The 23,219-nt window shown below is 43.3% G+C and overlaps 1 protein-coding gene across 1 annotated transcript in view; it reads left to right on the forward strand.

Moving 5' to 3' along the window:
- Positions 1-23,219, forward strand: part of chrm4a (cholinergic receptor, muscarinic 4a) — a 67,073-nt gene that overhangs the window by 24,061 nt on the left and 19,793 nt on the right. The window contains exon 2 of the mRNA XM_086283389.1: positions 21,488-22,086. Within this exon, the coding sequence (XP_086139515.1) occupies positions 21,488-22,086 (599 nt within the window). The remainder of the gene's footprint in view (positions 1-21,487; positions 22,087-23,219) is intronic.

The raw sequence follows: 23,219 nt of genomic DNA on the forward strand, positions 1-23,219 counted from the left end.
TGATGACAAAACACAATGAAAAAGAACTAACATAATCACACAAGAAACCATAAACTAGAAATGCAGATAACATAACTCAGAGGCACTATGAAATACTAAGCTCAAGACTAAACAATATGAAACTATAACTTAAATAACTTCATATATCAAGAAGAAAGGCTCATGAGTCCATAACAAAAACTCAAAACCACGAGTCAAAGACCCAGACACTATGACACCTCTGTAGCAGATAGGTGGTTTTACATGTGTTTCCCCCAGCCTCCACACACTAGGTCATATTTGGATGGAACTACTGTTGAGAAATATAGCATGTATAACGATTTTTTTGTTTTTTGAAATGTCTTTTAAAAGCAAAAACACACTCTGGGAGAGGGGCCGAGTTTAGCAGTTATTAATGATGACACACAAATCTTTCTTTATTGTCCCTGTCAGTACTCTCGCTGCAGCATTTGGATCAAGGGTTTTAAAGGAAATGTGAGAGCATCCTGATAACAATGAATTAGAGTACTCCAAGGTGTAATAAATGCATTCGTTCAGTGTCACTTTACCAATATTACACATGTGAAAAAAGGCTGTCCTACATGTTTGTTTAATTAGCACTTTGGAGACTATATCTGCTTTAAAGGCACATGTGTTTGAATTATACCAGGGAGTCAACCATCTGTGATTTGCCACAGTACAGCCACAGCGTCCAGCTTTGTTTGTAGTGACTATGCAACATTATTAACAAGATAGTACACCTCTGTGTGCGTAAAGTTTAAGTGGCTGCTCGGCATTGTTTTGGCACATGACAACAGTAGATGAATTATTTCCTTAAACTTAGCGCCCTTTCAGAAAGACATCTACTGTAATGACATCAATTATCCAGTTCTGTGTAGTCTAAATGTTATTAAGAAATGATTAGACAAAAGAAGGTTTTTGTGAAATACTGTTAAATGCTCAGTGTCTTATGCCACATGTCAAAACAAGACCTAGCGTATGATTAATCCAAGGAGTCGCCTCCTTTCCATTTTAACAAAAGCCAGTTGAGTCTAATTGTTTTCAGCATTTCAGTCGTTATTCTAGATGAATGTTAAATTTTTTATTTATTTATTTAACCTTTATTTAACCAGGAATGTCCCGTTGAGATCAAAAACCTCTTTTTCAAAATCACATTCAAATTCAAATTTTATTTGTCACACACACAACCATACAGAGTGTGACATGAGGTGAAATGCTGATTGCTGTGCAATGCCCGACCATTAAATGACAGTAAGAATTGACGGTAGGATTTAAAGATTTACAGATTACTACAAAAATTTACAGATTTTAACTTAGAAATTTACAGTAAAAAATGTTCAAATAACAGTTTACGTAAGAAATTATTAATAAAAAGAAATTAGAAATCATAAGAAGTGTGCAAAAAGAAAAACCAGAGTGCGTGTGGTGATGTGATGTGTGTGAAAGAGTCCAGTCCTACACCTGGTTCAGGGCCCCAATAGCCTGGGGGAAGAAGCTCCTCCTCATTTGCTCTGTTTTGGCCTTAAGGGAGCGCAAGCCCCTCCCAGTGTCGTCAGCAAACTTGACAATGGAGGCGGTGTCCGATGTGGCTACACAGTCATAAGTGTCCAGTAGGCAGTGTTGCCAACTTAGCGACTTTGTCGCTATATTTAGCGAGTTTTCAGACCCTGAAAAAGACGTGAAAGCGCGTATCGCTTTTACTCTCAACAAGCAGCGGGTGCTGCAACGCAGTCAGTTCTTCTTTTACTCTTTTACTCTTATGCTATTTTGTGGATCACAAGGTTTAAAACTACTTATAAGCGCACACACACAAAGTAACTCCACCAGAGTGCCTATTTCGGGTCACTTTTGCCGGTCCAAGCCCGGGTAAAGGAGCAGGGTTGGAATTGTGACATTAAAAAAACAATAATTGCTAAAAGAAATTTAAGTTGTAGTTCTAAATAAACTCTAAATGTATTTAGGACGTTTTTTTACTCACTTTATGTCTCTTCCAGATGTTATTTCTCTTTCCAACAACGTAGGTTACAATTAGATTAGCATGATCAATTATGCAAATCAGGCAATGACGTCATTTAGCGACTTCTAGCGACTTTTAGGACAGCCAATAGCGATTTTCCTTACTGAGGAGTTGGCAACACTGCCAGTAGGGCTGGGCCATATCAAACCGTTCATGGTAACACCGCTATAATGTTGGGCAACGTTATGGGTAAAATAGAATATGGGTAAAACGCGCGCACAGTGTCTTTGTTTTCATACGCACATGGCAGAAAAAGCATGGCGGTGACGGAGAATGAGAAAGGCGAAAGCAGATCGTTGAATGAAACGATGAACCAGAACTGGTTTGTAAAAATGCTGCAACTTCAGTGGTGTGGAACTGGTTTAGCTTTCGTCCGTCAGATACACAACAAAGCACTATTTTTGGTAGCGCATGCTAGCGGGCCGTCGTTATTACCGTGTTGTTTGGAAAATACGGTGCACTTAAAATCAATCCTTTGATTTCTCTGAAAGTCGACAGAGCCCCTTATAATCCCGTGTGCCTTATGTATGAACTCTGGTTGTGTTTACTGACCTCGAAACGATTTTATGTACACGGCGCTCGAAAATCTGTCAAATGTTTCAGTACGACTTTGCTAAGCTACGAAGCCGCACCGCTTGATGGATTGTCGGAGCATTACAGCTATCGTAGTCAGGAGCCTCGTGCAATAATACGTACTGTGCTTCAACATAATGTTACCGTGTTGTGTGTGTATAACCTCTTTTTAAGTTTAGTGGATATTATACATGGTTATGCTGAGGATATGTCGGCCAGTTTCCACTGGAAACGCCTTGTGGTTAAACTGTCAGCGAGGAGTTTGCATTTGCACTGTTAAATTTTTATATAACTTTGTATATAACTTTAATGCACATAAAAAACAGCTGCTTGTTTAAGTGAAAATACATTGATGGGGTTTTTTTTGCACTAATAAAGTTGTGGAGTTGTAAAGTATTTTGTCTCGTGTCAATTATATCGTCAGTTATATCGTTATCGCAAATTTTCAAATGTATATCGTGATGAATATTTTTGGTCATATCGCCCTGCTCTAGTGTACAGTGAGTACAGCAGGGGGCTTAAAACACAGCCCTGGGGCACTCCAGTGCTGAGTGAGATGGAGGGGGAGACTTCCTCACCCTCACTGATTGGAGTCTGTCTGTGAGGAAGTTGAGGATCCACTGACACAGTGATGAGCTGAGTCCTAGATCCTTCAACTTGGTGAAAAACTTAGAGGGAATTATTGTGTTGAATGCTGAACTGTAGTCCACGAACAGCATCCTAACATAATTCCCTCTGCCAGTGTCCAGGTGACTCAGGGATGTGTGGAGCAGGTGAGCTATGGCGTCGTCTGTGGATCGATTAGTCCAAACTGAAGTGAGTCGATGGTGGCAGGAAGTGAAGAAATGATGTGATCTCTTCACAGTCTTTCAAATCACTTCATCACAATTGAAGTCAGTGCTACTGGGCGGTAATCATTGTGGCAAGCGGGCTGTTGTTGAACTCTTTGAAGCACGTGGGAACCACAGCTTGGGCCAGGGAGAGGTTGAAGATCTCCATGAATACCGGTGCTAGCTGGTCAGCACAGGCTCTCAGGACCCGACCAAGGATTGCATCTGGTCCTGGTGCCTTCCTCGTGTTCACCCTCCTGAAAGCTTTCCTCATGGCATGCTCTGTGAGGATGAAGGTGTTGTCTTCGCTGAGCCATTTCTTGTTTTAATTGCTGCAGCGTCTAAGCTAGCATAAAACATGTTAAGCTCAACAGCCAGTGAAGCGTCTGCATTCATCACTGAAGAAGCTGGTTTGTAGTCCATTATTGTCCACAGTCCCTTCCACAGGCTCCTAGAGTCGCATTGTTGTAGCTGTGACTCCAGTTTTCCCCGTAGCTCCACTTTGCCTTTCTGACCGCGCTGCGCACGTTGTAAGATGCAGCCTTGTATTGGTCCATATTACCGGAGCCCTTCATTGTAGGCGGCGGTGTGCGATCTCAGAGTGTCGTGGATGTTTCTATCCACCCACAGCTTCTGGTTGGGTGGATTATGCCTGCTTACAAAGTAAGGTTAAAGCAGCAAGCACCAATCAGGAGGGAAGTCGCACGCTGGATGGACCACTCAGTGGCCGCGCTGCAAGATACACTGGATGACACAGACTGGGACATGTTTCAGCACAGCTCTGATGACATCAACATGTTGACGGAAGCGGTTGTGGGATTTATCAGCTACAGTAATTATTTTATCTGAACTAAGCCCAAAATCTGATGAAAAAAACGATAGCACATTTGCATTAAAAACTGAGTGAGGACCAGGTGGACATTAAACTGCTGTTAATAAAACTGTTTTCTGATTTTTTTTTCAAGAAGGATGGACTTGGATAAGAGTAAGGATTTTAAATTATTTAAACCACTGATCGCTGCCTCTCCTCGTCAGCCTGCACTTCAAGGATTTTAACAGTTTGTGTTTGCAACCCACCTAAAATTTGCCTCATGAAAATGAACTGCTGTTCCCAAAGAATGTCAGTAGGTGGCACTATGAGATTGTTTAGTGCTTGTGAACTTGAGTTGATGTAGAGAAGGAGAACAACGCTAAGGCTACGTATGCTGGTCGGAGCTACTCACCGAGAGTTTTTCTTTAATCCTTGTTTAAAAAAGGTTATGAGTGAAGACACGAAATTGGATTTTACTTTTCCGCTTGTTGGGAAACGCGGACACTTTTTGTTGATGCCGATGTACCTCTGTTTTTGTGGTTTCTGTTCATTTCCGGTTGTTTTTTTGTTGGAGTCTAAAATTGTGAGAGCGAGGCCAGTAAATTCACCTGCTGCGAACCAGGATTCAGGATCCCCAGCTGTGATGCAGGAAGGTTTCCAGCCTGCCAAGAAGTGACAATTGTGTTACTTCTTGACAGATAAGCTTATGAGATCTCAAAACAATACACTACCAGGGTAGTACCACTAACATTAACACCCTACACACACACTTCACACACCTGAACTGAAAAGACTAAAAAGAATCCTGAACTCTGAAGTCTGGACTATGAAACTGAATACACGGACTGACAAATATGGACTACTGGAACTGTTGTGAACTGTTGAATGACTGTTTATGGTTTTGTTTTGAATAAATGTTGACTGTTCTTTTAGCTGTGTGTCATTCGCTCCTTAGCCGATTCCTAGAGAACATAAGCCTAAGATCCTAACTTTCTCTACATTCTGTAGTGGTAAAGTATCGTGTGTTACATAGTACCTTTTTGTGGTGAGCCAGCCACGAAAAGGTACAGCTAATATTGAAATTACAGGATTCTGCACACTTTAGTTAAATTTGGGATTGTGTGATTATTGTGATAAGCTTTCAATTAAGACAACATTGAAATAAGATGGATTTGGTATAGAACTACGGGGTGGATGTTAAACGGTCCATCAGTATTACTGGAGTTACTAGTCTAGATTCTGATACTGATATTATTGCTTCCTTGGAGAAGTATGGGGTGGTAACAAGGAATCTGAGGGTCCCAAATGCATAAACAGAGTGTGGGGAAACTGTTATTGCTGAGTTTGAGTCAGATATTACGATGGGTGATAACGAGTCAGAATTTCCCCTTGAGATTGAAAATGTGACCAACAAGAATGTAAACTGGCAGGCTAGTCGCATTGAAAGGTCAGAACTGCATCATACTCCAGAGTCAGACCCTGTTTTGACTGACTCAAGTGATGAAACTGACGTTGACGGTTATTCTGACCACAGTACTACACCCTTGATAAAGACAGCAAAGCTGAAGTACGACCACAGACGGCCCCTTACATCCCAGCCAGTCACCCATTCAGCTAAATCTCAGTCTTGTAGATTTGTTAAACCAAAGACTACTCCAACCAGTCTTCCAGTGGTGACAGATGAAGTAACTAACCCACCAGAGATACAGCATACAGTAGTGGAACATGTAATCAGAAATTACTCTGTCACTACAGATAGCCAATCCAAATGGTTACGTTTATTCTCAGGCTGGGTGCCAAAACCCCCAGGAGAAGTGGATTTCGAAACATGGTGTTTGCATGTTGAACTAATGTTCAGTGATGGCACTCCAGTTGACATTCAGCGGAGGAAAATACTAGAGAGTCTTCTTCCCCCAGCATCAGATGTTGTGAAGCAACTTGGTTATTTAGCACATCCACGAGAATATGTCAAGCTGCTAGATTCTGCATGTGGTCTTATGGAGGATGGTGAGGAGATATTTGCCAGGTTCCTGAACACAAATCAAAATCCAGACGAGAAAGCATCTGATTATCTACAGAGGCTGCAAGCTCTCCTTAACACTGCTGTAGGCAGGAAGGGTGTGATTCAAGCAGATGCAAGTCGACATTTGCTAAACCATAACTTGGTCCTGCAACTGGAACTAAAAAAAAAGACCACACCTGAGTTTGCAGAGATTCTGCTAGAGCTGAGGACTGAGGAAGACAGAAGGGCTTCTAAACTGGACAGGATGCAACGTCATTTTGTGTCTAGTAAGACAAAACCTATTGTGCACATGCATTCTGTTCCTGACTTCCCACATCACACTGACTCAAGTGCAAGTGTATTGCAGGCCTATATCTCTAAAACTGAGAGTCTAAAGAAGCAGGTTGCAGAACTGCAGCTGGAACTGACAACAAAACCACCTAAACAGCAAAGAAAGCGACAAGTTATAGCAATGGAAAAAACACAAGAGCCACCCGCACCTGTGGTTGAGACTCCAAGTTCTACCACAAACCCCAGTGAGAGCTGAGCCTATGGCTTGGTTCTGTTTTAGGTGAAGACGGTCACATAGCCAGGAACTGCAAAAATGCTATAAACAAGGCTGTGGCTGATCAAAAGTTCAAAGAACTAAAAAGCCAGACAGGAAGAATGGAAAGCCCAGCAGCAAGGTCAAATGGCCTGCATTTGTATAGCGCTTTACTTAGTCCGCAAAGCGCTTTACACTACATTCAGTCATCCACACATTCACACACTGGTGATGGCAGCTACATTGTAACCACAGCCACCCTGGGGCACACTGACGGAGGCGAGGCTGCCGGACACTGGCGCCACCGGGCCCTCTGACCACCACCAGTAGGCAAACATGGGGTTAGTATCTTGCCCAATGATATTTGGCATGCAGCCAGGAGGCAGCCTAGGATCGAACCACCGACCTCCTGATTAGTGGCTGACCTGCTCTGCCACCTGAGCTACAGCCACCCCAAGGTCAAGCTTTAAACTGGAGCAGTTTCCTGTAATGGGATATACGGGAACCAAGAACATTCAAAAGAGTCAGAACAGAGATGTCAAAGTAAACGACAACATGTTGAATCCATTCCGAATCACCTTCCAAATGGACTAGTCAGATCAAGGTCTCTTGCAGAGGTTAAGATTGGGGAACTACCACATAGTTGCCTCATCGACTCAGGGTCTCAGGTTACCACAATTTCTAAATCATTTCAGTTGACCCACTTACCTTCTCATCTTCTTTTGCCATTAGATGATCTGTTAGAGGTTTAAGGTGCTGCAGGCCAAATTGTCCCTTATCTTGGGGAAGTTGACATCACTTTCCCACAGAGTTTCACTGGGAGGATAAAGTTGTAACTGTTCTAGCCCTAATTGTCCCAGATATTAGAGCAAATTCAGAGATTCCAGTCCTCACTGGTACAAATGCCCTCAACATCTTGTATGAGGACTTCAATAAGCAAATGACCATTCCTGAGCACTGTACTTATGCCCCTCTCATTAGAAATCTGCATGCATGCTTCTCTGGCAGGTATTTTCCAGCTATGTAATGTCAAAGTCACGGCCCACATCCTTTAAAGTTCCCATTCTCCTAAAAAAATGAGACAACTCACAATATCATTCTGCCAGCTCACTGACCTTTGACAGAGATATCTGTCCCACTCTCAGTTTCTCCTGCAAGGTCTGAATGTAGGAATCGAACTGGAAGTTCAGAGCAGAAACATGCTCAGTGTTACACCACCCACAAAATGACAAAATTCAGTTCGATTTTGGTGACTCACCCCTGTCAAACGAGTGGAAAGACAGGATCGGCTCTCTGATCCAACACTCTTCAAACAAAGGCCACGGCCCATTCATCCCTTTGATTATGAAGCTGTCCGCCTTCATTTGGAGCAGCTGTGCGACAGCAACATTATTACAGAGTCCGAGAGCCCATTTGCTTCACCAATTGTAGTTGTGAAAAAGAAAAATGGGCAGATCCGCCAATGTGTGGATTACAGAAAGTTGAACAACCAGACAATCAAAGATGCTTATGCCTTGCCCAATATAGAGGAGGCATTTACAGATCTGTCAGGATCCAAATGGTTTTCTGTTATGGATTTAAAGTCTGGATATTACCAGGTCGAGGTTGAAGAAGAGGATAAGCACAAGACAGCTTTCGTCACACCCACTGGGTTTTGGGAATTCAACAGGATGCCCCAAGGAGTCACAAATGCTCCAAGCACTTTTCAAAGAGTTATGGAGAAATGCATGGGCTCCATGAACCTCAAGGAAGTACTGGTCTTTCTTGATGATCTTATAGTATTCTCCAATACTTTGGAGGAACACGAAGAAAGGCCCCTGAGAGTTCTAAACAGACTGAAAGAATTTGGTCTCACACTTTCACCTGAAAAATGTCACTTTTTCGAAAAGTCAGTGAGGTATTTAGGACACATTATCTCAGAAAAGGGAGTGGAGACAGATCCTGATAAAATCTCTGCACTCACTACATGGCCCAGACCCACAAACCTGTCAGAACTGAAGTCATTTTTAGGCTTCACCGGTTATTATCGCAGGTTTGTCAAAGATTATTCTAAAATTGCAAGGCCATTGAATGATTTGACAGCTGGTTATGTTCCTGCCAGGAAGCTGAAATACCACAAATCACCATCAAACAGCAACCTGAACCGCCCTTTTAATGAGAAATGGACTCCCTCATGTGAGGAAGCTTTCAAGACCCTCATTGAGAAGTTGACATCTACACCAGTGCTTGGGTTTGCTGACCCCCAGAAAGGCGGATGGATTATGAAGGCGGCCTCATGTTTCTTTTGAAACTGATGACAGTACAACTGCTGAGGACGAGAGAGTAAAGCAATTTATTACAAAGTTTATAGGAGAGAAAAACAGTGCAACATTTCCAAGGGATGCTATTTATTATTGTCATGTTTAGTGCTGTGGCAGGCAGGATAAAGGACCCAAATGCAGGACTCGTATACAGAGACGTAAACTCAAAAACTTTATTAGCAGAAAACAAACAAAACCAAAACAGGAAACTAAACCTAGACTGGAAACCGGAAAACTGAGAAATAAGAGACTAGAAAACAGGGATCTAGACGTTACCAGGGACACAAGAAACACAGAGCACATAATAGCACATGGGATACATAATGACAACAGACTAAGAAAAACAACACGAGGAAATGGGAAACAGGAAGGAAACACAACTGGGACTAATCTGACATAAGAAGACGGGAAAGAAGGAAAACTGAAAACACGACTGTCAAAGTAATTGGACTGGTTCTTATATAGAGCTTTTCTACTCTATCTGAGCACTACAACTAATTCATTCACCCAATCTAACATTCATACACACTCCGATGGATGTATCGGAGAGCAACTTGGGGTTAGTTGGGGTTGCCCAATGGTATTGGCATGCAGACAGGGATCGAACCACCAACCTTCCAATCAGTAGGTGACCTGCTCTACCTCCTGAGCTACAGCCACCCCACCCCAAAGTAAAGCAGGAAACGAGACATTCACAAAGATGCAAATTTGACACTGAGATGGCGAAAAAGAAGACCAAGAGTCACCTTTGCTACTGAGGATAAATTAATCCGAGTCACCAGCCTCAGAAATCACACCTGAGATTAGAGTCCCTGTCTTAGATGATGTTCCTGTTTACCCGTCTATATCTGGAAGTCCCACAGGATCTTAGCTCGGTCATTATCAAGGGGCGCCTCCCATTTTGACGTCGGGACTTCCAGGCTATATTTGGCACAGATGTTCCTGTACACTATGCCGTCCACTTGGTTATGGCGTTCCATGTATGCCCTGCCTGCTAGCATCTTGCACCCTGCTGTTATGTGCTGGATTGTCTCTGGGGCATGTTTACACAGCCTGCACCTGGGGTCTTGCCTGGTGTGATAGACCCCAGCCTCAATGAGTCTTGAGCTTGTTCCTGTGCTGCCATGATTAGTGCCTCTGTGCTGTGTTTGGGTCCAGCTTTGTCCAGCCACTGGTAGGATTTCTGTATGTCAGCCACTTCCTGTCTACTGGTGGTACATACTGTGCAGGAGCCTGTCCTTCCATGATGGCTCCTCCTCTTGCTCTTCTTTCTCGGGGTTCTTTCTTCACGTGGTTAGTTGTGGCCATCTTCCTGATGTACTCATGGATGTTCATCGTCTCATCCTGGACAGTGATTCTGACACTCATTAGTCCCCGTCCTCCTTCCTTTCACTTAGTGTACAGCCTCAGGTTGCTGGACTTGAGGTGAAACCCTCCATGCATGGTAAGGAGCTTCCTTGTCTTGATGTCAGTGGCTTCTATCTCCTCCTTTAGTCGGCTTATTATCATCAAGGTGTCTGATCACCGTGTGGTCCAGGTGTTCTTACCAGTCAGCGGACTCCTCAGGACTTGCCTACCCTCTGCAGGTACTTGGTGGTTTCAGTTTTCCAAGCGGCCTCTTTGTGGTTTCCATTTGCCTGTTGCCCAGGTACTTGTAGTTGTCTTTGATGTCTGCAATGTTGCCTTCCGGTAGTGTGATGCCCTCAGTTCTGACTACCCTCCCTCTCTTTGTTACCATCTGACTACACTTCTTCAGTCTGAATGACGTTCAGATGCCGTTGCTATCCTTGTGGTGTGGATCAGTGAACCAATGTCACGTTCACTCCTGGCATGCACCTTGATGTCATCCTTGTATTGGTGGTTAAAGGTTGCTCCATTCTATACTCTGTATCCATAGCCAGTCTTGTCAATGATTTCACTGAGGGGGTTCAGGCCTATGGGGACAGAGCATCTCCTTGGTAAATCCCTCACTTGATGGGCTATTGGCTTGAAATCTGAACCCTCCTATAAAACATTCTCATTACTCAACAGCCATAGCAGCCATATTAAAATGAGCTTATTTGTACAAATATTTTAAAACATTATGTATTTTCATTTCAAATTTTAAGGGAACATAAAAATCTACATATACAGAAGATTCAGTCAAGTCTGATAAAAATAGGCTAGGCTTTGTGACTTTGTACACAAATGAACATATTTCTAACACCAACTTTCTATCTAAAATTCATTTCACTTATCTAATTCTGTGGTAAGGGTAGAGGCTGTTCCAGCTGTCATGTGATGAGAGTTGGGGTATACCCTGCACAGCGCTAACCTCAAACAAAATCCAAATCAAAAAAGGCATTCCTTAGAAGCAGTGATGATTGCGCGTTACAAAGGTCTTGAAGATTGTTGCAAATATATAACTGATAGGCTTGTGATGACCCATATGTCCCATGACCTTGATCAGGATGCCTTCATGAGATCTGGGTGGCATCAGTGCAGAAGGAAGGGCCACAGAAGAGATCATGAGAATTTCCAGGCAGCGAGAAAACTTGATGAAAGAGTGAGAAGAACAAAAATCTGGCAGTGACGTGCCCAGACTTTGTGATGAACAAAGGATCTGTTTGCTGGAATCTTTGAGGATGAGGATAATGGACGGAGCCTTGTAAGGACATAGGGACGAGTTTATCTTAAAATAGAATATGGAAATGGAGCTGCCTGGCTGGTTAGTTTGACCTTCTTTGTGAGGTGAGGCAGCTGGTTAGATTTTGTAAATGAACAAAGGTGATGGGAGACAGTTTTGTCTTGGGAGGCGAAAATGGAGCACAAAATATATACAGAAGCCTATTAGAGGAAAAGGCTTCTGTATATCGCCTATTAGGGGCGATTGTGGCTCAAGAGTTGGGAGTTCGCCTTGTAATTGGAAAGTTGCTGGTTCGAGCCCCAGCTTGGACAGTCTTGGTCGTTGTGTCCTTGGGCAAGACACTTCACCCGTTGCCTACTGGTGGTGGTCAGAGGGCCCGGTGGCGCCAGTGTCCGGCAGCCTCGCCTCTGTCAGTGCGCCCCAGGGTGGCTGTGGCTACAATGTAGCTGCCATCACCAGTGTGTGAATGTGTGTGTGAATGGGTGGATGGCTGGATATGTAAAGCGCTTTGGCGTCCTTAGGAACTAGTAAAGCGCTATATAAATACAGGCCATTTACCCTGATAACACTTAAAACCAGCAGAAGGTGCAGCATTAGGGCTCAGACTATCAGCTTTTGACAGCTGATCATCATGGAAGGTGATGTCATTCAAGCTGGTGAGATTCTCAGTTTATTTCAATTAAATTTTATTTATATTCTGCCAAATCCAAACAACAGTTACCTCAAGGAGATGTTGTCAAAGCCAGATTTTTACTGGGAAAAGCTATTTGGAATCAGTTGGAATCAGTGAGAAATTAAAGAATAGCCTTGAGGAATTATAGGCAGAGCACTGCAGAGGTGTCCAAAAAGAGGGAGCAGCTATTGTTTGGTGCAAAAAGGCAGAGTAAATTTTGGAGGAGGAGATTTACACAAATGAGTTTCCCCGTGGGCACTGAAGCCTGAAACGGGATAGGTAGTTACTGAGGGCGAGTTGGATTGTGTGATCAATTTGGCGGGGATGGACACATCTACAGAAAGAACAGAACTGAAAGTAGCAACATCCAAAGTCAATGAATTCAATTCAATTTTATTTATACAGCACCAAATCACAACAACAGTCATCCCGACAGGCACCCTGACTAGAGATAGTGTGGGCTCAGTAGTTTAGGGTTTTGGAGGAGCAGCTGGAGCTAAGCAGGTGTGAGTGGATGTGCAGTTTTTGGGTTGTGAAGTATCCTGAGCTGGGGTGAATATTAGTTGAGGAATTCTATAAAGAAGGGACTGAAGAGAAAGAAATTGGCCTTCCGGTGCTGGGAATGTCTGTTGATGTATTTTGTAAAGAAGAAAACGAGGAGAGAGATAGAGGGTTGCCAGTTTGCTCAAGAGCGATTTGAATGGTGTTGCTTTTCCACCAGGGTATAGCCGCTCCAACCACTATGCAGCCTTGTCTTATGACAAGTTATAACATGTCAGTGGTGTCGCATCAGGAGAAACAAGGCCAAACAATGCAACAAGATGTTCTCAGGCAGTGAGAATGTGTCAGGAGTGGTGTTCTGCCGCTCTGCTGCATCCTGGGCATGTTGGTCAGAGGTTTTGTTAGGTTTCATGTACAGCATGAAAGAGATGAAAATAGGCTATGGAGTTCTTCGCCAGATGGTCTGAGGGACAATAGTGAGCATATTAAAAGGGTAAGTAGGATTCTTCTAGGATTAGTTGTCGATAGGAGAACAAACAGTTTCAAATGCAAGAGAATATCTACAGACAAAGAACTAGAAGGGGAACGTATGATGTGTGGTCCTGCTCACAAAATTAATTTAAACTGTCTCCAATAATTGAAGGTGTTGGGACACTATTCTGGACTATTCTGGTTGTCTTTTACCCCTGTTTGTTTCATGTATACTAATAGCATTTACGTGAGACGCCTGCAAAAGTCGTTATATGTAGAACCACATGAAAGCACATTTACATGAAACATAGAGAAGACATTAAATGGTATACCAGCCATGGAAGTACTTGGATTCAGAAGGTCACCACACTGTAGGCGTCATTGCCATTGAAAGATGCAACTTTTAAGTTGCATGTTCAATTAAAATAAGAAAAGTTATCCATATTATTTGACAGTGTTGTCCTTGTTTGAATGATCAAAGCTTGTACTCTGTACAGCTGTACATAGACTGTCCATAACAATTTTTAAAAAGTCAGCCTGAAACAATGTTACGCAGTGTTATGGAATATATATTTAGATTTCCTGTCAAATACAGCAGCTGCTGTAGGCACATAAGGAATAAAACCAGTGAACAGCTGTGCTTGTATAATTTAATATAAATTCCTTTAGATGAATATTTCAGCATTGATACAAAAGGAATTCTGATAGTTGCTACTAGTGGAATGCATATGTGTGCGCCTGTGTTCAAGAGTCGCAGCAGCTTTCTGTCTGGAGCCTCGTTGCAGGAATGCTGTTTATGTATATATGAGTGTGTGAGATGGTAGTGATGAAATCCGTCGTAATACCTCTCATCAGCCTGTTGTGCACATTTCAAGATTATTTTGTTCTTTTGTGTGCATAGAACACAATAGAAATATCCTTTTTGGTGAAATTCACATGTTCCAGCAGCAAAGTGACAGGCCTATCAAGCATGCAGGTTCACACAAAAGTGAAGATTTTAAAATAAAAAACAAGAAATAAGAGACTGTACAGGGCAAACTTACAACATAAGGGAAAAAAGCAAGAAAGATACTGTACAGTATTAAAAATACCACGCTCAGACTCAAAGAAATGTGCATCTGAGTAGGATACTTAAAAAAAAGATGTACAAAAAGTGTTGTATATTTGTGCTTAAAAACAACAAAGACAGACTATTTAAAGAAAATTGAAAAACTGCAAATAAGAGCAGGGATAGAATAGAATTGAATAGAATAGAATGCCTTTTATTGTCACTATACACATGTACAATAAGATTAGGAGCAGACGTGTAAAAAAGAGGAGAAAGGTGCACAGCTCTGCGGCACTATATGTACAAATATCAAAATAAATAGGATCATATATTTACAATGTGGGATGTAAACAACCTTTTGTGTGTGTTGGAAGCAGTGATGGTTATAAAGTCTAACAGCTGCTATATGATCATGCCTCTTTGTGCATCTAGTTCAGCAGTCTGTCACTGGAGGAGCTCTGCAGGTCTGCTGCAGCTTCATGAATCCCATGGGAGACATTGTCCAAGAGAGATATTATTTTTCTTCTTCAAATATAGTTCTTCTGTCTTCTACCACCTGCACTGGGTCGAGGTGGCATCCTAGAGCAAAGCTGGCCTTTTTGATGAGCTTATCCAACCGCTTCCCCTCAGCTGTAGATAATCTGCTGTTCCAACAGACAATGCCATAAATGATGGCTGACGCCACCACAGAGTCAAAAAAGGTCTTTAGGAGCACATCCCAACTCTCCAAAAGATGTCTCATCAGCAGGTAGAGTCTGCTCTGACCCTTCTTGTAACGAGCATCCATGTTGTGACTCCAGTCACTTTATTGCTCAGGTGAACACCCGGGTACTTCTAAGAGTCTACTATCTCAATGTGGTGGGTTCCCCGTGATGATCAGGAGATGGTTCAGCTGGCACCAGTTCACAAAGTCCTGAATCTACCATCAGTACTCTGATCGTCCTCACCTGTGATGAAGCCAACTATGACAGGGTCATCGGAAAACGTTTGTAGATGGCAGCCTGATGGAGAAGTCTGCAGTGTAGAGGGTCCCAGCACCGTTCCTGCAGGGCCCCAGTACAGCAGACCAGCCCGTCAGAGACACAGCCCTGTGTTCTCACATACTGCGTTTGGCTGCTTTGTGACCTAAAATTATTTCCTGCCTCTTCCAAATCCCACTGATGTTATTCTGCAGCAGTTGGTCCTCCGTCGTCTTCCTGTAGGTGTTTTCTTCCTTCTCAGTTCCTCCTCCTTATTTCCTGATCTAAAAGCTCTCTTATTTTCCTTGTGGAGTGCATTTATTTCAGGGCTTATCCAGGGCTTGTTATTGGAGAAACACTCTACCTTCAAGAGGGGCACAGTGTTGTCCACACAGAAGTGAAATGTAGTCTGTGATGAGATCATGCTGTCAATGTTCTCCCCGTGAGGAGCGCAGAGCTGAAGTGGTCCCTCAGAACTCACACACATGTTGGCTTCTTAGATTTCTAGTCATCTAGCGTCACTCTGTACTGTTAATTTGTTAGCTAGATTACTAACATACAACTAATACACATGTTAATATATTATTTCTTTTAAACAACAATGCCAAATTGAACATGAACTCACCAAACAACAATCTGCTCTGTCCACACACATTATTTGACTGTAGCGTCTGAGCTGTGTGTTCCCTTTGTCAGCTTGCCTCAGAGACCTTCCCCCTCCCTTTCTGCAGGCATACATGGAAAGCTTAATGCGGGGATAGGATAGCAGACTCCCTCACAGAACACAGTCTGCATCCATGATAGCAGAAAAAAATTAAGTCAGAAACAGCATGATTAGCATGAAAGGAGGTTGGTTGGCAAAAACAGCCTACTGAGGGAGCAGCATCTGTATGCAGGCTGAAACAGCTTAAATCGCATACCCTATATGAGATTTGCCAATAGGATTCACACTGGGAAATTTGAAGTCGTACTGAGATTATCTGATTTGTAAGACTTTCTAGATCAGCTTGACTTGATTTCTCGCCAAAATCAAATAAAACTATTATAGTGTTCGTAATTTTGCATAAATGCTTAATCCAGTGTAGTCAGCGTGTCTTGGTCATGCCAAATTATCCTTGAGCAAGATACTGAAACCTAAGTTGCATCCAATCGCAGTGTGAATGTTAGATAGAAAGCACTTAGGCACAGAAGGAAAACTGGGTACTTGTGTAAAAGTGAGATGCTTGAGTAGAAAAGTGCTATATACAAAAAAAGTCTATTAACACGAAAGGCAACAACTTACTTTATAATTTCATTCTGACTGTAGGGGGGAAGCACTGTACAGAAACTGCTCTACTGAGAGGTATGAATGACATTTTAATAAGTGCAGTGTAGTAGTGTTGTTGTTAGTACTCTTTTTAGACCTGACTGCAGCATCTGATACAGCTGACCACCTCATCAGTGCATTCAGAATCAGGATTGGTGCAGTGGCTCTCAAATTGTTCTCAAACTACTTTAAAAAGCAAAACATTATTTAATATGACGTCAATATCAGCAGTGAGTACAAACATGTTGAGGGATTGGCTCAGGGTGGGTGGGGGTTGCTCAAACAGTTTTTTGTAGTTTTGTGGAGAAGAACCGGGTCCCTGGGGGATTCCTGTGGGTGGTGCTTCGGGAGTATAGGTTGTCAAGTATTTTGATACGGGCCATTCAGTTCCTGCACAACGGTAGCAGAAACTTGGTTGGTATTGTCGGCATTAAGTCAGCACCCATCGTTTCCGGTGGTTTTGAATCAGAATCAGAATCAGAATACTTTATTGATCCCTGGGGGAAATTATTTTTTGTTACAGTGCTCCATTTTAAACCAACATTAAGACAAGACAGACAATACACTAACTAAGAATAGTACAATATATACATATATATACATACATACATACATAAGTCACTTATAAATAAATATTTGGAAAAGAAACATGTGTAGCTGTAGCAGCAAACAGTGTGTTAAGTGGATGCGTTGTACAGGGAGCCACAGGCAGGAATGATTTCCTGTGTCGTTCAGTGGTGCTTTTCGGTAATCTCAGTCTCTCACTGAACGAGCTCCTGTGACTGACCAACATGTCATGGAGTGGGTGGGAGGTGTTATCCAACATTGTCTTTATCTTGGACAGCATCCGCCTCTCCGACACCACCTTGAGGGAGTCCAGCTCCATCCCCACAACATTGCTGGCCTTACAGATTAGTTTATTAAGTCTGTTGGCATCTGCGACCCTCAGCCTGCTCCCCCAGCATGCAACAGCATAGAGGATCGCACTGGCCACAACAGACTCATAGAAAATCCTCAGCATTTTCTGGCAGATGTTGAAGGACCTCAGTCGCCTCAAAAAATAGAGACGACTCTGGCCCTTCCTGTAAAGTGCTGTGGTGTTTTTAGCCCAGTCCAGTTTATTGTCAATGTGTACTCCAAGGTATTTATAGTCCTCCACAATGTCAACACTGACCCCCTGAATTGAAACAGGGGTCAAGTGTTTCCTGGTCTTCCTGAAGTCCACGATCAGTTCCTTGGTCTTTGCCACGTTGAGCTGCAGATGATTCTGCTCACACCACGTGACAAAGGAGTCGACCACAGCCCGGTACTCTGTCTCATCATCCCTGCTGATGCATCCAACCACCGCAGAGTCATCAGAAAACTTCTGAAGATGGAGGTCTCTGTGCAGTGGCTGAAGTCTGTGGTGTAGAGGGTGAAGAGGAAGGGGGAGAGGACAGTCCCCTGTGGTGCCCCTGTGTTGCTAATCACCTTGTCAGACACACACTGTGGGAGACGTACATATTGTGGTCTTCCTGTCAGGTAATCAACAATCCAGGACACCAGAGAAGCATCCACCTGCATCGCTGCTAACTTATCACCCAGGAGGGTCGGCCTGATGGTGTTGAAAGCACTGGAAAAGTCAAAAAACATGACCCTCACAGTGCTCGCCGGCTGGTCCAGATGGGTGTAGACACGATTGAGCAGGTAGATGATGGCGTCCTCTGTTCCGAGACGAGGCTGATAAGCGAACTGAAGGGGATCCAGATGTGGTCTTACTATGGGTCGCAGCTGGTCCAGGATGAGCCTTTCCAGGGTCTTCATGATGTGGGAGGTCAGTGCCACGGGCCTCTAATCCTGGGGGCCACTGGGACGTGGTGTCTTTGGTACAGGGACGAGGCATGATGTCTTCCACATCACCGGGACCCTCTGCAGACTCAGACTCAGCATAAACAGTTTATGAAAGACTCCACACAGCTGGGGGGCACAGGTCTTGAGGACAAGGGGACTCACTCCGTCTGGTCCAGCAGACTTGCCTGAGTGAAGTCTCCTCATTTGCATCTCAACCTGGTATTGAGTGAAGGTGATGGGTGGGGGAGGGGTGTCAGGAATCTCACAGGAGGCAACATGTGAAGAGAGAGGCTGGCACAGTGGTGTGGCTCTGGATTCCAGGCTGACTGCAGGTGAGGTTGTGGGGGTGGGAGCAGACACTGTGGTGTCGAATCTATTGAAAAACAGATTCAACTCGTCGGCTCTATTCTCACCTCCCTCAGCTCCCCTGCTGTTGGTTGGCCTGAATCCAGTGATGGTCTTCATGCCCCTCCACACCTCTCTCATGCTGTTCTGCTGGAGTTTCCACTCCAGCTTCCTCCCACTATGGCCGCCCTTTGTCACCAATTTAGTTCATAATTTTTAAGGACAGAATTGCTGGGCGTAGCAAAATGGTGGCTCTCAGCCGGTAAAGGGTGGCGTGCCCACTCCGGGTCAGGTATAAGTACTGCCCTAAGTGGAGGTGTTCAAGAGTCTTGTTCACAAGGGAGACACAGATTGACAGGTGGATTGGGGTGGCACTTGCACTGATGCATATGCTGTGCCAATCTGTTGTGGTAGCCAAGTGGTGGAGGGTCTCCCAGGATTTCATCTTTGCTTTTTACAGATGATGTGGTTCTGTTGGCTTCATGAGGTAGGAACTTGCAGAAGAGAGAGCTGAGCATAAAAGTGAAGCTGTCGATTTACTGGTCAGTCTACATTCCTACCCTTACTTCATGAGCTCTGGGTAGAATCGGGTCGCAGGCATGATATGAGTGGCTGGGCACTTTCTTAGAGATAGGTTGAGGAGTTCGGTCATTCGAGAAGGACTTGGAGTAGAACTGCTGTTCCTCCACATTGAAAGGAGGCGGTTGAGGTGGTTCCATGATCTGACTCGGATACCTCTGGATAATGCACCTCCTAGGTGTCCAAATGGAAGGAGGTCCAGGGGCAGACTAGGGAAGAGATGATATCTCTGGGGGGGCTTGGGAACATCTCGATGTTCACCCAGATAAGCTCCTAAGACTGCTGCTGTCCCTGCTACCCAAACCCATATAAATGATTTTTCTTTTAAAGAATTGTGGCTGGATGGATCAAACCCTTCATGAATAACTGTGTGTTTTATCTTCCTGGACAAAGCTGGGCAGAACTTTCAGTGTTGCTTTCTTTCTGTGGGACACAATGTTTAATGTCTAAAGAGTAGACAAAAAAGTCATTCTGAAAACCTTTAACTAATTTCAGGTATAAAATGCCACTTAGCAAAATAGAATAGAATAGAATAGCCCTTTATTGTCATTGTACATGTTCAATGACATTGAGGTTGCTCCACACCAACTGTGCTGGAATAAAATATAAATAGTAGACAGGAATAAATAACAGCCAAGAGAAATATATACAAAACAAGAGGAATGTATACGAAAATAAAAGAAAGGCACATGATGAACGGACACACATTAGAGAACAGGTTGCAAAGTGTGTGAAAGTAGTGCAAAGAAAAAAAGACTTGGTCCGAATAGAGTCAGTGTGTGTGGCCTGAGTAACGGCGGTTACTCAGATCATGGGTCAGATTGGGGAGGCGGGGGGGGGGGGGGGGGGGGGGGGGGAGGGAAGGGGTGTGGCAGGTTAGTGTTTGTTAACAGTCCGAATGGCCCAGGGAAAGAAGCTGTTTGTGAGTCTGATTGACCCGAGGGCAGACAATGATTTTTTGGGCAGTGTTAATTACCCTCTGTGGAGCTTTCCTGTCTCAGTAGTCACCCATGCATACCAAGCACCCTGGCAGTAGGAGAGCATGCTCTCCACTGAGGAGCGATAGAAGGACAGCAGCCTCTGGTCCAGGTTATTCTTGCTTAGGACACAGAGGAAGTGCAGACATGAGCGAGATGAGATGTTAGGCATATTTGACAATGAAGCTGGTTGGGTGGGCTGGTGTGCAGTCATAGGTGCTTATTGACAGTGGTGCCCATCCCTACAATGACGTGGCGAATGACTAGCCAGGGTTGAGGGAAAGATGAACAGAGACATCCTTGATAATAACCTACTCAAGAGCATTCTGGACCATGAACTGGGGAGAAGGTTCATGTTCCAACAGGACAACGACCCTAATCACACAGCCAAGATAACAAAGGACTTTCAGTGGCCCAGCCAGAGCGCAGATGTGAACTCAATGTATTATCTCTGGAGAGATTAGAAAAGGGTTGTTCACCAACACTCCCCATCCAACCTGATGGAGCTTGTAAAGAAGAATGGGAGAAACGGTCCAAGTAATTACTCAAAACATGTGAAACACAGCAATGACAACGGTGACCAGCAGGGGAAAGAAAAAACAAAGGCTGCAAAAATAAAAGCGATGCAATAAGAACAAAAACACAAAGGGTCGTCAACATTAAAAAAATACACAAGATACAGATGTGTGTGTGTGTGTGTGTGTGTGTGTGTGTGTGTGTGTGTGTGTGTGTGTGTGTGTGTGTGTGTGTGTGTGTGTGTGTGACAGAACATACTGGATAATGAGATTGAGAAGCTAATAAGTTTACAACTAAGTTCTTTAAATTCAAACAGCTGTAAATGTTTTTATATGTAGCTGTCTACCCTGATGTCATCACCTTGTTACTTTTTCCACTTTGCATCTAAATGTTCTTACTGTCCCTGTTTAGAAAGCAAAGCCTTCTTTCTCTATTTTGATCTGTCACAAACCCAGCTGCTGCTGTGGGTGTTTAAATCCGTCTCCCACATTTAAAAAAATCAACTTTTGTTGTTGTTACCTTACAGCAGCACAGTGCGTATTTCTCTCAATCGATCCTCTTGTTTTTCTCTTCTTTTAGGCTCATTGCTCAACCAAACGACTGACCTGTTCTCCAACACATCCTGCAACATATCCACCAATGATTCAACATCTTGTTCTGCTGTTGAGAGTGGAGTGGGAACAGGAAGTCCATACAAAGCTTTGGAGATGTTTTTTATTGCTATGGTTACAGGATCGTTGAGCTTTGTGACTGTTACAGGAAATATTTTAGTCATGCTCTCCATCAAAGTGAACCGTCACCTACAAACTGTCAATAACTATTTCCTGTTTTCATTAGCATGCGCTGACTTGATCATCGGTGTTTTCAGTATGAATTTGTATACAGTCTACATTATTGTTGGCTACTGGCCACTTGGGCCGGTGGTCTGTGACTTGTGGCTAGCTTTAGATTATGTTGTGTCAAACGCCTCTGTGATGAATCTGTTAATTATCAGCTTCGATCGATATTTCTGTGTGACCAAACCCCTTACGTATCCCACAAGAAGGACAACTAAGATGGCAGGATTAATGATTGCAGCGGCTTGGATCCTGTCATTCATCTTATGGGCTCCTGCCATCTTGTTCTGGCAGTTCATCGTTGGACAGAGAACGGTGCCACCTGGAGAGTGTTATATTCAGGTACAACAAAATCTATGTACAGTGTTGTGTATAAAATCCTATTGATCAGATACAGCAGGGAATGAGGAAGTGCAATGTAAACAAACACAGAGTCTACAAAGTTACTGAGAAATCGACTTTGTTTTTCACTCTTTCTGTTCGAGTAAGTTTAAGTTTACTCGAACAGAAAGGCTCCATTGAATCATTATAATTAACTTAATTTTGTTATTAGTAGAAGTGTCCTGCTGTCCACTGTGTGCTGTTAGCCTACTCTTGATTCAGCTGTGACTGCCAGAGATGTCAGTGATTTCGGCAGTCTTGATAGCTTTTCTAGTTTTTGGTAATAAAAAGGTTAAGATGCAAACTGATAAACTAGAACAATAACATTATCTCACTGAACAAACTGGCTAACAACCCACTAAAATACAGATCTGTATAGTATAACAGCTGGTAATGAGTTCTTTGGTTTGAAAGCCTGATCGTATTGTTTAAAAAAATGTCTAAACAATACAAAAATCCTGCTGCCCAATCCAGAAAAGTTGGAATTAGTAGCACCAGCTTTCAAGACTCGATCAACCTCCATTGCTGCAGAACAGCTTTAAATACATTTTGAGTTCCCTAAAAAGGCCTTTTTGTCTAATTCTGTGTAACCTTACCTTTTTTTTTAAAACCTCTTGCACTTCAGTTATCTTTATACCATTTCAAGCTATTCACTGGACTCAAGTGACTCGAAATGCAATAAATAACTGGAAACACTGGGGGGTTCTAAACCTTTTGACCAGTGTTGTATACATGTTGTTTGAATGTATCTTGGAATTTGCATTTGTTCAGAATGTCTGTGAAGGTTCTCAGTCATCCAGGTCATTGTAGTCAAAGGAGCTTGCAAAGAAAAGCAGAGAGTTGGTGTCTCTGCCATCTATAATCCAGTTTTGAGATCCTTCCCAGACGCCTTAACGCCCACTCACATCCTGGGCCATCTGACCTCAGGAATTCGCATGATAAGGTGGGGCCAGGTTTCACAATGAGCTCACCTGAAACTCTGGCTGATTGGGACCCACACCCAGTTTCCCACCTTGGCTCAGGCGATTAGAGGATCATCAGGGGTCCTTTTGTCCCTCTGTGGGGGGAAACTCCCACTAGGTTTAAATCTGGGA

This window comes from Aulonocara sp. 'chitande type north' Nkhata Bay, linkage group LG23 (genome assembly GCF_057382095.1).
Source record: "Aulonocara sp. 'chitande type north' Nkhata Bay isolate Kocher_YH1m ecotype deep benthic linkage group LG23, A_spYH_male_GT1.1, whole genome shotgun sequence".
Classification (NCBI taxonomy): Eukaryota; Metazoa; Chordata; class Actinopteri; order Cichliformes; family Cichlidae; genus Aulonocara; species Aulonocara sp. 'chitande type north' Nkhata Bay.